A 13,717-nucleotide genomic window follows, 5' to 3' on the forward strand; every position below is an offset into this window, starting at 1 on the left:
CCCTTTTTCCTTCCTTCCTTCCTTCCTTCCTTCCTTCCTTCCTTCCTTCCTTCCTTCCTTCCTTCCTTCCTTCCTTCCTTCTTCTCTTTCTCCCTCCCTCTCTCCCTTCCTTCCCCTGCCACCTTTCTGTGGTGAGTGGAAAGGTGGGTATTGGATTTGGGTAGTAAGAAGTTAAAAAGGAAGAAAAAGGATCATCGAGGCATTTTTTTTAAATGCAGAAAAGTCAAAAAAGAAGCACAAACAGGATATCTTTGAAAACTACGACATAAATTGATTATGTCTTTTAAAAGAAAACAAGCTGTATGTAATAGAGATCTGCAATTTTCTGAACAATCTTCTTTTACATTTCTTCTCTATATATGGAAATGCTTTTCTAATCTGGTGTTTGTTATGTTCAGAATAAGCAAAAATTAGGGACAAAAATGAGAATTCAGAATTGGTTTAAAGTTCAGGGCAGGCTGCAGAGTAGGATGAGGGTAGTCTTGGGTTGATGAAGAGTTAGAGCTAGGGTTTGACCCTTCACTTTCTTCTCATCTTGCCATCTGGACCCCTAGATCTTTGGTATCCTGAAGGCCCCATTCCGGGACAAGGGTGGTGAAGGTCCTTTGGTGAGGCTGGAGGAGTTATCTGACCAGAAGAACGCCCCCTATCAGCACATGTTCCGCCTCTGCTACCGGGTCCTGAGGCACTCCCAGGAGGATTACCGCAAGAATCAGGTGGGTTTACTCTTCCTGCTTTGGCCTTGTTTCACCTGTCCCCTCCCCAGATCCAAATTGTGCCCTGGGAATGGCCATGAGGGATTGGAACACTTTGGGCCCCCAGGAAAACTTATTGGTTCCCTGGCTGAGCTTATAATCTTTACTCCTAAACAGATTCTATTACTGGGACCATAATTCAATGGATTTCTAATGATTTATTTGTTCATTTATTTAAAACCCTTCTTTCTATCTTAGAATCAATAATGTGTATTGGTTCTAAAGCAGAATAGTGGTAAGGGCTAAGCAGTGGAGTGACTTGCCCAGGGTCACGCAGCTCAGACATATCTTGAGTTCATATCTGAACCCAGGACCTCTTGTCTCTAGACCTGGCTCTCAACCCACTGAGCTGCCTAGCTGCCCCCTCCAATCTTTCCCTCTCCCCTCCCCTTTTATATCCCAGGTCTAATCACTTCCCATTTCCACAGTCCCCCATTCATCTGTCCTCTCCCCTGGCTTCCTGTGACTCAGGACCCAATGTTCTTTCTTCTATCACTCGAGTTTTTCAATAGCTTCCAACTGCCTCCCCAGAAAGTTCAAACTCTTCAGGCTGATTTTCAAGACTATGATCTGGTTGATGCTCTCTCTTTTCCATCTTTGGCCTCTCTTCTGCCCCCCTTCCCACCATTTTGCCCATCCAGGCACTTGAGGCTTTGGGGAGAAAGGAGAATTATGGGCAGAACCAGAGAACCTGGTATTGGGCTCTTTTTGATCTTTCCCCCCTCCCTCCCATCCTTTCCAGGAGCACATTGCCAAGCAGTTTGGAATGATGCAGTCACAGATTGGCTATGACATCCTGGCCGAGGATACCATCACTGCTCTGTTGCACAACAACCGGAAACTCTTGGAGAAGCACATTACTAAGACAGAAGTGGAGACCTTCGTCAGCCTCGTGCGCAAGAATCGGGAGCCTAGGTCAGGGGATTGGTCCATCTTCTCCCCTATGCCCCTCGCTTGTGTATCCACTATCCCCTATCACACTGCACTCAGCTACTTTTCTTTGTTTAAATAATATTTTCTTTTTCTCCCAATTACATGTTAAAAACAATTTTTAACATTTATTTTTTAAAGATTTTGTGTTCCAAATTCTCTCCCTTTCTCCATCCCTCTTCCTTTCCTGAGACAGTAAGCAATCTGACATGAGATTTTACATGTGCAATCATGTAAAACATTTATCCCCCTACTTTTCTATTCACTCCATCTCATATCCCTATTGGTTCATTTTTCATTAAAAAACCAACCAAACCCTTATCTTCTATCTTAGAACCAGTTTTGGTTCCAAGGCAGAAGAGTAGCAAAGGCTAGGTCTTTGGGGTAAGTGACTTGCCCAAGGTCACACCATTAGGTAGTGTCTGAGGCCAGATTTGAACTCGAGTCTACCTGACTCCAGTCCTGGATCTCTATCCACTGAGTCACTTAGCTGCCCCCAACTCTGTGACTTCTGAGTCATCTTCCAATTCAGAATTCATTAACTGTGGCTTCTCTCCAGCGTCTGTCCATCAGTGAAGCATTTGTTAAGTGCCTATTAGGTAACTAGGTGACCCAGTAGATACAGTATAAGGCTTGGAATTGGGAAGACTTGGGTTCAAATTCTTCCTTAGATACTTAGTTATATGATTCTGGACAAGCCACTTAACATCTATCTTCCTCAGTTTCTTTATGTCAAAAGGGGATAATAAAATAAACTCACTTCCCAGGCTTGTTGTGAGTATAAGTACTCAGTAGAACTTAAAGTGCCAAATAAATACTAGTTATTATTATTATTATTATTATTACTATTATTGTTAGTCAGATACTATGCTAAGTGCTTAGAATACAAAGATAGGAACCAAACAGCCTCTGCCCTCAAGGAGCTTATGTTTTCTCTATATATATATAAACAGACATATATTTATTTGTTTAATATTTAATATACTTATTCAATAATATTAATTAATTTATCTATTATCTAATAAATACAAAGTAAATGGAGGATGAGTATTACTGGGGTTGTCAGGAAAGGTGATAGAGGTGGGGGAATGTGGGAGATCTGAGGAAGAAGCGATTTAGCCTGTTCAGAAAGGACAAATTGGTGGTTTTAAATGTAATGGATTTTAAAAATTAATAAAATTATTTTTTCTTCCTTCTACATTGGTCCCTCCCATTAAAAAGAAAACTAAAATACTTGTAATAATAATTGCTAACATTTATATAGCATCTACTATGTGCCACATACTATGCTAAGCACTTTAAAAAGATTATCTCATTTGATCTTCATAATGACCCTGGGAGGCATGTGCTATTATTATTCCTACTTTACAGATGAGGAAACTGAGGCAATTCGAGGTTATGACTCATCTAAGGTCACATAGTAGATGTTGGAGATTGGATATGCACTCAAGTCCTCCTGACTCCAGGTTTCCTAATTATCTACTTTGTCACCTAGTTGCCCCAGAATAAATGTGTACGGTTAAGCAAAACAAATTCCTCATTGATCCATTTCCAAAAATATATATATGTCTCATTCTGCACTTGAATCTACTACCTCTCTGTCAGGAAGTAAGTAGCATGTTTCCACATTAATCCATAGGAATTATGGTTGATCATTGCATTGATCAGTTCTGCAAGTCTTTATCATTTGTCCTTATAATGTTTTATATACTGTTTAAATTGTTTCCTTGGTTCTGCTCCCTTTTTCTGCATCATTTCATATACGTTATCCTAACTTTCTGGGAAACTGCCCATTTCATCAGTTCTTAGAAAACAATGGCATTCCTTCACATTCGTGTATGATGATTTGTAGAGCCATTTCCCACTTCATGGGAATCCTGAGCAGCTCAGTTAATCACCACAAACTAACTTTCTCTTTGCTCTTCCCTTCAGATTCCTGGATTATCTCTCTGACTTGTGTGTGTCCAATCACATTGCCATCCCCGTCACCCAGGAGCTCATCTGTAAATGTGTCCTGGACCCCAAGAACAGTGACATCCTCATCAAGACAGAGTGAGGGCTGGACCTTCTCAACCTCCTTGTCTTCTCCCATTCTTTGGATCTAAACCGGTTTCCTCTCTTTCCTAGTGTACTAAGACCTCTCATTCTAATCTGAAACACTCTCTTTCCCCAACCCTTAACCAGAGAACCAGGGGCTAAATCTTGGAGTTCATGTTGAAATTATTGGCTGTTTCTCTTCCCACCCCCTACTCCCAGCTTGAATGTATTTATTGAATGTCTATAGCATGTAATAAAGGGCAGCTAAGTGGAGCCATAGAACATAGAGTGCTTGTTCTAGAGTCAGGAAGACTCATTTTCCTGAATTCAAAACCAGCTTCAGATACTGATTAGCTATGTGACCCTGGCCAAGTCATTTAATCCTGTTTGCCTCAGTTTCTTCATATGTCAAATGAACTAGAAAAAGAAATGGCAAGCTACTCTAGTATCCTTGTCAATAAAACTTCAAATGTGGTCACGAAGAGGCAGACACAACTGAAAACCTATAATGTAGACAGGATAAGATACTGTGGGGAATATAAAGGAAGGATAAAATGTATAGCAATAATGTGTAATATAATAATATATAATAAAATAATATAAGGATAAGATATATAGCAATCTTTCTGGCAAGACTTAGATAAGTTGCCTTATGAGAGGACCTAAGTCAATAAGTCTTAGAATCCTCTAGGCCAGTGATGGTGAACCTGTGGCACAGGTGCCAAAGATGGCATGCAAAGCACTCTCTGTTGGGCATGTGGCCACCCCCCTTCCCCCAAGTTTGTTACTAGAAAGGCAGAGGGACTGGGGTGGAACTGCTCACCTCCCCATCTCCACCATGCCTGATGACATTTTTTCACATCCCCTGCCCCTCTGCCTAGCAGCCCAATGGGAGCACACAGTGGGTAAGGTGGAGGGCTCACAGAAGGCAGAGCTGGAGGGGAGCAGAGCACTCGGGCCATTCCCTTCCCCATCTTTACACTCACTGAGGACATTCCTCACTTCACCTACCCCTCTGCCCAGCAGCCCAATGGGAGTGCTTCCTTCCTCCCCTGTGTGGGGTAAGGGGTGTGTGCGTGTGTGCTGGGCACTTGGTGTGGGGAGATGGGGCACAGCATGCAGTCCCTAAAAGATTGACCATCACTTCCCTAGGATCTCTATCAACCTTCACCCTCTCCAAGGCAATCAGTCCAATCTTTGCCAGGACAGTTAGTTCTAGTGCAATGGAAAAAAACCACTAGATTTAGAGGTACAGCATCTGGGTTCAAATCCTGATTCAGACACTTAATAGCTGCGGACCCTGGCAAGTCCCTTAAACCTCGATAAGCCTCACTTTTCTCATCTATAAAACACTGGAGTTGAACTCAATGGCCTCTAAAGTCCTTTTTAGCTCTAGTTCTATGTTCTTAATGATATAAAAGAATGAGGAGGTTGTATAAAAGGTCTTCTAGGTTGTCTTCTACTTCAGGGATGTACTTCCTCCCCTAAAAGGAATGTCCAGATACACTTTTAAATTAATCTTCTTTGTTAAAATTTTTTCTATCATTTTATTATGCATAGACAATGAGTTCAGTTCAGTTTTCAGTTGTGTTTGACTCTTCATGCCCCAATTGGGATTTTTTGGCAAAGATATTGGAATAGTTTGCCATTTCCTTCTCTAGGTCATTTGACAGATGAAGAAACTGAGGCAAACAGGGTTAAGGTACCTTTACACACAGCTATGAAATTTCTGAGGCCAGATTTGAACTCAGGAAAGTTGAGTCTTCTTGACTCCAGGTCCAGCACTCTTATCTACTGCACCATCTCACTGCCCAAACAGTAAACAGAAACAGAACAGTAAAGCAATTTGTAATGTTTGATTTCTGAGGTGTAAATGCCCACTTTGAAAATTAAAGCAATTTCCTCTCTCAGACCCATATGAGCTGGCTCTGGCATATCCCTGGGTAGATTGCATAGTCTCTGGGGTTCTTCCAGGTCTCATTCTCTGATTTCCTCAAGATGGAGTACATTGGGTTAAGGGTTCTAGAAGAAGGGGTCTATCAACTGGGACTCAGGCTAACGCAGGGTGTTCTCCCAGGCTGCGACCCGTGAAGGAAATGTCTCAGTCCCATGAGTACTTGAGCATCGAATACTCCGAGGAGGAAGTCTGGCTTACTTGGAGTGACAAGAACAATGAACACCATGAGAAGAGCATTCGGCAACTGGCCCAGGAGGCTCGGGCAGGCAATGCCCATGATGAGAATGTGCTCAGTTACTACAGGTAGGGAGCTTCTTCAATCCACGCCAACCCAGTGATCATTTTTCTCTTCTCTTTGGCCTGGAATGCCTTCTTTCCTCACCTCTGCCTCTTTTTTTTTTTTTTTTTTTTTTTAACCCTTACCTTCTGTCTTAGAATGTATTAGATTACTGTGTGTTGGTTCCAAGGCAGAAGAGCAGTAAAGGCTAGGCAATGGGGTGAAGTGACTTGCCCACGATCATACTGCTAGGAAGTGTCTGAGGCCGGTTTTGAACCCAGGACCTCCTGACTCTAGGCTTGGCTCTCTATCCACTGAGCCACCTAGCTGTCCCCACCCCTGCACCTTAAGATTAGAAACTTTTTCCACCTCTCAGATTATGCTTTGTCTCCTCCAGGAGGCCAAGCAGGGCAAGCTATTTACCTTTTATTTAAATGGCTCTAGAACAGAAGATATTCAGCGTGTATCTCTCACCCTTATAGGTAGAAGTCCCATAGCAGTGTTGTTAGTATTATAATTATACAAAAAATACCATTCATGAATTATATATTAATAACAATTAAGAATAATATTGTGTTTTAAAGTTTGCAAAGCATTCTACATGTATTTCTTATTTGATTGTTATAATAACCAGGGAAGAGAAATACTATTATTATCACTAATAATTGATATCGCTAATCAAATCAACCAATTTTTAATATTAATAATACAATTATTAACAATGATAATAATAATATTGTGGTTTAAGGCTTGCAAAATGTATTACAAGCATTTCTTATTTGATTCTCACAACAACCAAGAGAGGGAAATGCTATTATTGTTATTGACATTTAATACTACTAATTATCAACCTGTCAATTATCAGTTAATGTTAATAATATAATTACTAATGACTAATTAGCATCATTAATTATAAATTATTTTGAACAGTGATAATATTGTGGTTTAAGGTTTGCAAAATGTGCTATAAGTATTTCTATATTTGATTCTCACAAAATGCCATTATTGTCATTTATAATTAATGCCACTAATTATCAATCAGTGATCAATTTATTAATAATATAATTAATAGTGGTGACAATAATAATATTGTGGTTTAATATTTGCAAAATACTTTACATATATTTATTGTTCGATTGTCGTGTCAACCAGGAGAAGGAAATGCTATTAGTGTCATTAATAATAAATATCATTAATTATCAATTAATAATCTAATATTAGTAATATCATTGTTAGCAATGATAATAGTAATAGTATTGTGGTTTAGGGGTTGTAAAATGTATTATATGTATTTCTTATTTGATTCTTACAGCCATCATGGGAGGGAAATGCTATATTTATATTTATATAAATGCTAATATTTATATATTATGTTATTATATAAGTACTATATAATGCCATAATAATGCTATAATAAAATGTGAATATTTTTAATGAATACCATTAATTATCAGTTATCTATTAATAATATCATTATTAACAATGATGATAATAATATTGTGGTTTAAGGTTTGCAAAATGTATTACATATACTTCTTATTTGATTGTGAGACCAACCAGTGGAGGGAATTGCTATTGTTATCATTAATAATAAATGTCATTGTGGGCAGCTGGGTGGCTCGGTGGATTTAGAGCCAGGCCTAGAGACAGGAGGTCCTGGTTCAAATCTGGCCTCAGACACTTCCTAGCTGTGTGACCCTGGGCAAGTCACTTAACCCCCATTGTCTACCTCTTATCTCTCTTCTGCCTTGGAACCAACACACAGTATTGATTCTAAGACAGAAGGTAAGGGTTAAAAAATATATTCCATTAATTATTAATCAATTATTTATGAATATTAATGATGTTGTTTATAATGATAATAATATTGTGGTTTAAGATTTGCCAAGTACTTTAAGTACATTTCTTATATGGTTCTTACAGCTACCAGGGTAGGGAAATGCTATTGTTATTCATAATGAATACCATTAATTACCAAATCAATGATTACTATTAATGATATTACTAACAATAAGGATAATAAAAATTGGGGTTTAAGGTTGGTGAAGTTCTTTACATGTATTTCTTTTTTGATTCTCACAACAACCACGAGAGGGAAAATACTATCATTATTATTATTATTATTATTATTATTATTATTATTATTACTACTACTATCCCACTTTATAGACGAGGAACTGAAGCAGAGAGGAGTAAAACAAGTTGCCCAGGGTCCTACAGCTAGGAAGGACCTAAGACAGAATTCCAGCTCAGGTCTTCCTGACTCTACCCACACCACCAGCTGGCTGTCCAGAGCAGCGGCTGGCAGCTCCTGACACAACGCCAAAGGCAGCCTCCAAGTCTGTTGTGTGCCAGGCATGGCCAGCTCCCAGCAGAACTGGGGAGAAGATGCGATCTCCTTCTGCAGCCTCTGTCTCTTTGCTTCCTCCTTCCTTCTCCCCGTTGCTGCTGTTCTGTGTCCTGTCCCTTCCCTGGGCTGATAGCCAGTGCCTGAATCCCTGATGGAGTGGTAGCTGAGCTGGCCTTGAAGGGCAGCTTCCCCCCACCTGGCTCACCTTCCCTCAGCTTGGGAGAGTGAATAAATGAAGAGTTGGCACGCGAGCCCTGTAAGCTGCCCATTCCTGGTCTAATCTAAATCCCTCCCACTGCACTTTCAACAGGGTGCTTTGTCTGGTCCTGGGCAGATGCAGCCTTAGCTTCCTTCTTCCTCCCACCCCACCCCGCCCTTTTACCCTGCCCCTGCCACCACCTACTTGTTGCCCCTCTTTAAATTCTATTTGAGTGTCTGAAGAGCCTCCATGTGGAGGAGGGGCATGGCTTATTCTGCTTAATCCCATGAAATAGGAGCAATAGGCTGAAGCTTTATAGAAGAAGGTTTTGGCCTGAAAAGGGGAACCCTCTCCCCTGAACCAAACAACACCCCCGCCCCCCAAAATTTTAAGAGCTTTCCAAAGGTAGAATGTATTTTCCTTGGGAGTTAGTGGGTTCCCCTGGAAGTCTCTGGAAGTCTCTGAACAGAGGCTGGATAACCATCTCCAGAGATATTGTAAAGACTCAAGTCTCCTCTTATTCCAAGCCATCTTCAACCCAGCTGCCAGTGACCTTCCTTTTAAAAGCACTGATTTGACCTGGTCACTCACCTGGTCAATAAACTCTGGTGGCTATAAGCTGCTGTGTTTGGCATGTAAAGCCCTTCATAATCCAGCCCTGATCTACCTTTCTTACACTTACCTTATACTCTTTCACACTCCTTTCTGTCTAGGTCGATGGGCTTTTTTGTTTTTCTTCATAGATATGACACTTCATCTCCCAACTGCATCTTTGTACCATCTGTTTCCCATGCCTAGAATATGCTCTTCCCCCCCCCCCACTTCCATCTCCCAGAATCCCTTGCTTCCTTTGTTTCTCAGCTTCTACATGGAGTCTTTCCTTTTCCCCCTAATGCCTTCTCCCCTAAATTACTTTGTGTTTACTTTGTGCTCATATGGACATGTTGCCTTTCTGGATAGAATGCCCTTGAGGGCAAGGACTGTTTCTATCACCAGCACAATGTCTGACATATAGTAGGTGCTTAATAAGTGCGTGTTACTTTGCAGCTGGGTGGCTAAGTGATTAGAGAGCCAGGCCTGGAGATGGGAGGTCCTGGGTTCCAATTTGCCCTCAGACACTTCCTAGCAGTGTGACCCTGGGCAAGTCACTTAACCCCCATTGGCTAGTCCTTACCACTCTTCTGCCTTGGAACCAATATTTAGTACCAGTTTTAAGACCAAAGGCAAGGATTTTTAAAAGATCCTTGCTTAAGTACAAACCAGATGACTTCCAAGGTCCCTTCCAGCTCTGAGGTTTCTTTTCTCCCCATTGACTTTTATTAGAAGGTTTAACAGAGCCTGTGACATTTAGATTCATCTTTCATTTGTTTACTGGAAAGAAAAAAAATCAATGCACATGCTGAAATTAAGAAACAACGTCTTGTAGTAGGTATGGTAAAGGATCTGGGTTCAAGATACTTATACTTAATTGCTCTACCTCAGTTTCCCCAACTATGAAATGAGGTTGAAGCTAATGAACTCTAAGGTTCTTTCCATTGGCTCTGAGGTTTTGTGAGTCCTCACTTTCCTTTCATCTTCTTCCCACCCTCTCTGCCCCTGCCATCCTTCCCCCTTCATACCTTGCCACAGATACCAGCTAAAGCTGTTTGCCCGCATGTGTCTGGACCGCCAGTATCTGGCCATCCATGAGATCTCCCAACAGCTGGGGGTGGATCTGATCTTCCTGTGCATGGCGGATGAGATGCTGCCCTTTGATCTACGGGCCTCTTTTTGTCATCTTATGCTGCATGTGCATGTGGACCGAGACCCTCAGGAACTCGTCACCCCGGTCAAGTTTGCCCGCCTCTGGACAGAGATCCCCACGGCCATCACCATCAAGGAGTGAGATCTGGGTCCATGGGAGCCAAAGGGGCCATAGGGAAGGAGGGGTTGGAGATGAGGAACCAAGGCCAGAGGTTGAAGAATGGATGCCCTTCCAAATGGGGGTTGGGGGAAAAAACCAAGGGGCTTGATTCCCTTCCTTCCCTTCCTTTTATTCTTCCCAGCTGATTCTACTTTCCCACTTTGTTTTTTCTAGCTATGACTCCAACCTCAATGACTCTCGGGATGATAAGAAGAATAAATTTGCCAACACCATGGAGTTTGTAGAGGACTATCTCAACAATGTAGTCAGTGAGGCTGTGCCCTTTGCCAATGAAGAGAAGAACAAGCTCACCTTTGAGGTAGGGCCTTTGTGGCTGGGCAGCTAGGTGGCACAGTGGATAGAGTGCTAGGACTGGAGTCAGGAAGACCCAAGTTCAAATTTGACCTCAGACACTTACTAGCTACATGATCCTGGGCAAGTCACTTAACCTCTGCTTGCCTCAGTCTCCTCATTTAGAAAATGGGGATAAAAATAGCACCTCCCTCCCAGGGTTGTTGAGAGATTTAAATGAGATCATTGTAAAAGTGATTAGTAGAGTGCCTTACCCATAGTAGACACTATGTAAATGTTAACTATTCTTCTTCTTCTTCTTATTATTATTATTAAAGGAAATGGGGGCTCAGAGCCACATGAAGGGAAGACTCGGAGTGGGATGATAAGTCAGTCAACAAATGTTTCTGAAGTTCCTGCTAGATGCTATGGGGTGTTGATTTCTAGACCATAAGCTGGATGACCTCTTGTCAGGGACATTAAGGCAAGGACTCCTTTCCAGGATGGGGATGACCAGATGATCAATGAGATCCCTTCTTGCAAGGAACTTGACATGCTAAGTTCTCTGAATCAGCCCCAATGGCAGGCCAGGTGAAGCCTCATGATGTCCCATGATGGCACTGGATTTAAAGAGTAAAGAGACCTGGATTTGAAGCTTACCACTTACTGTGTGATCTTGGATAAGCTTTCCTCTTCCTCTCTTTGTGCCTCATTTATTAAATGGAGATAATAAGAACAATTTGACATAGTCAACCAAAATACATTTATTTAGTACCAGACACCCTGCTTAAGTGATACAAAAGAAATACCAAATAGTCCCTGTTCTTAGGGAGCTAATATTTTAATAGAAGACAACATGTACATTAATAGCTACACACAGAGTGGATGGAAAATAATTTTAGAAGGGAAAACACAAGTGTTTTGGGGAAACCAGGAAAGACTTTCTATAGAAAGTGGCATTTGAGCAAAATCTTGAAGAAAGCCAGGGATTTTATTTAGGAGAGAGAGCATTCCAGGCACAGGGGATAGCTAGTGTAAGGATATGGAGATGGGTGATGAAATGTAGTGGATAGCCAGCCTCAGAGTAGGGGAGACCCACTTCTGACACATACTTATGATGTGATGGTCATCTCAGTGCTCCAAGTGACTTTCTAAAACTCCTCTAAAGTTGCAGAATGATTGCTGATTTGCATCGGTATAGTTTAGTCATGTCTGACTCTTCATGACCCCAGTTGTGGTCTTCTTGGCAAAGGATACTGGAGTGGGTGGCTATTTCCTTCTCCAGCTCATTTTGCAGATGAAGAAATGGAGGCAAACAGGGTGAAGTGATTTGTCCAGGGTAATACAGCTAGTAAGTATTTGAGGCTGGATATGAACTCGGGTCTTCTTGACTCCAGATCCCAGTACTCTAGGCACCTGACTGCTATTTTCATTTAGGAATGTCAATTAAATCTTAAATCTGCATAAAAAACAAACAATAGTCAAAAACATTTGCCAATCCCCCCCCCCCCAATTTAACACAACTTATCTAAAAGGACTAGTGTGAGAAAATCTCTGTGCAAATCTGAAAGTGTTATGGAAATGTGAGTTGTTAGTTCTGGCTTTTCTGGAAATAACTCAACGTGTGAGTCATTTCCCTCTCTGAACACCAGTTTCCTTATCGGTAAAATAAGGGGGTTGGACCATGATCTCTGAAGTCTCTCCCGCTGAGATCCTGTGTTTCTTATTTTGTGATTCGGTGAACACCCTTTGTTTAAATCACTTACTGGGTAGCAAAGGGGAGTCCTGGTGCTGGGCTGAGGGAGCACTGAAAACCTGGAGGGCATTTCCTGAGGGGAGGGCTTTTCTCAGACACCGAGGAAAGAGTTCACTCCTAACTTTCAGTACTGCATCTAATTTAGAGATTCCCTCAGCCTCCTTCCATTTCATCCCTCGCTGAACATGTTCAGTTGGGTCTGACTCTTTTTGATTCCATTTGGGGTTTTCTTGGCAAAGATGCTAAAGATACTGGTTTTCCATTTCCTTCTGCATCTCATTTTATAGATGAGGAAACTAAAGCAAACAGGGTGACATGACTTGTCCAGGGTCATGCAGCTAGGGAGCGTCTGAGGATAGATTTGAATTTATGAACATGAATCTTCCTGATTCCAAGCTCAGTGCTGTGAACACTATGCCACCTAGCTGCCTATCCCACATGATGTTTTAACATTTCAGCCATGTCTCTCCTCCCTACCCTCCTCATCACCTTCCCTTACTGTCTTGGTTCCTGGTCTAAGAAACATTTCTTAATATCTGCCCCTGTATCCAAAAGTTTCTTAAAACTTTTTTTTAGTATATTATTTTTCTCCAATTAAACACAATAACAACTTTTAAAAAACCCTCACCTTCTATCTTAGAATCGATACTGTGTATTGGTTCTAAAACAAAGCATAAATGGGGGTTAAGTGACTTGCCCAGAGTTACACAGCTAGGAAGTATCTGAGGCCACATTTGAACCCAGGACCTTCCATCCCTAGATCTGGCTCTCAGTCCACTGAGCCACCTCACTGTCCCTCCCAATAACAATTTTTAACTGAGCATCTTTTTACAAACAAGAAGATAAAAGAGACAGAATCCAGGCAGTGCTTTGTATGACTATTGCCTGATTTCTTTCCAACCTTGCTCCAAATTGTCCCTTGGTTAATGATAACAACAGCAGCAATCTCTAGCATTTATATGGTGATTTAAAGTTTGCAAAGCTATTTACAAATATTCTCTCATTTTATCCTCACAACAAAATTATTATCCACAGTTTACAGATAGTTCAACTGAGACTGAAGTGGCTAGGTGATGCAGTGAATGGACTGCCATGTCTGGAGTTAGGAAGGTTTATCTTCCTGAGATGAAATTCAGCCCCAGACACTTTCTAGCTCTGTTACCCTGAGCAAGTCACTTAACTCTGCTAGCCTCAATTTCTCATCTGTAATGAGCTGGAGAAGGAAATGGCAAATTGCTCTAATATCTTTGCCAAGAAAACAC

At 41.3% G+C, this 13,717-nt stretch overlaps 1 protein-coding gene across 1 annotated transcript in view; it reads left to right on the forward strand.

Moving 5' to 3' along the window:
- ITPR3 (inositol 1,4,5-trisphosphate receptor type 3) overlaps window positions 1–13,717 on the forward strand; it is a 157,914-nt gene that overhangs the window by 87,869 nt on the left and 56,328 nt on the right. The window contains exons 13-18 of the mRNA XM_044675277.1: window positions 555–716; window positions 1,498–1,670; window positions 3,618–3,737; window positions 5,800–5,982; window positions 10,135–10,386; window positions 10,583–10,727. Of these exons, the coding sequence (XP_044531212.1) occupies window positions 555–716; window positions 1,498–1,670; window positions 3,618–3,737; window positions 5,800–5,982; window positions 10,135–10,386; window positions 10,583–10,727 (1,035 nt within the window). The remainder of the gene's footprint in view (window positions 1–554; window positions 717–1,497; window positions 1,671–3,617; window positions 3,738–5,799; window positions 5,983–10,134; window positions 10,387–10,582; window positions 10,728–13,717) is intronic.

The sequence above is a fragment of the Gracilinanus agilis genome, chromosome 4 (genome assembly GCF_016433145.1).
Source record: "Gracilinanus agilis isolate LMUSP501 chromosome 4, AgileGrace, whole genome shotgun sequence".
NCBI classification, from domain to species: Eukaryota; Metazoa; Chordata; class Mammalia; order Didelphimorphia; family Didelphidae; genus Gracilinanus; species Gracilinanus agilis.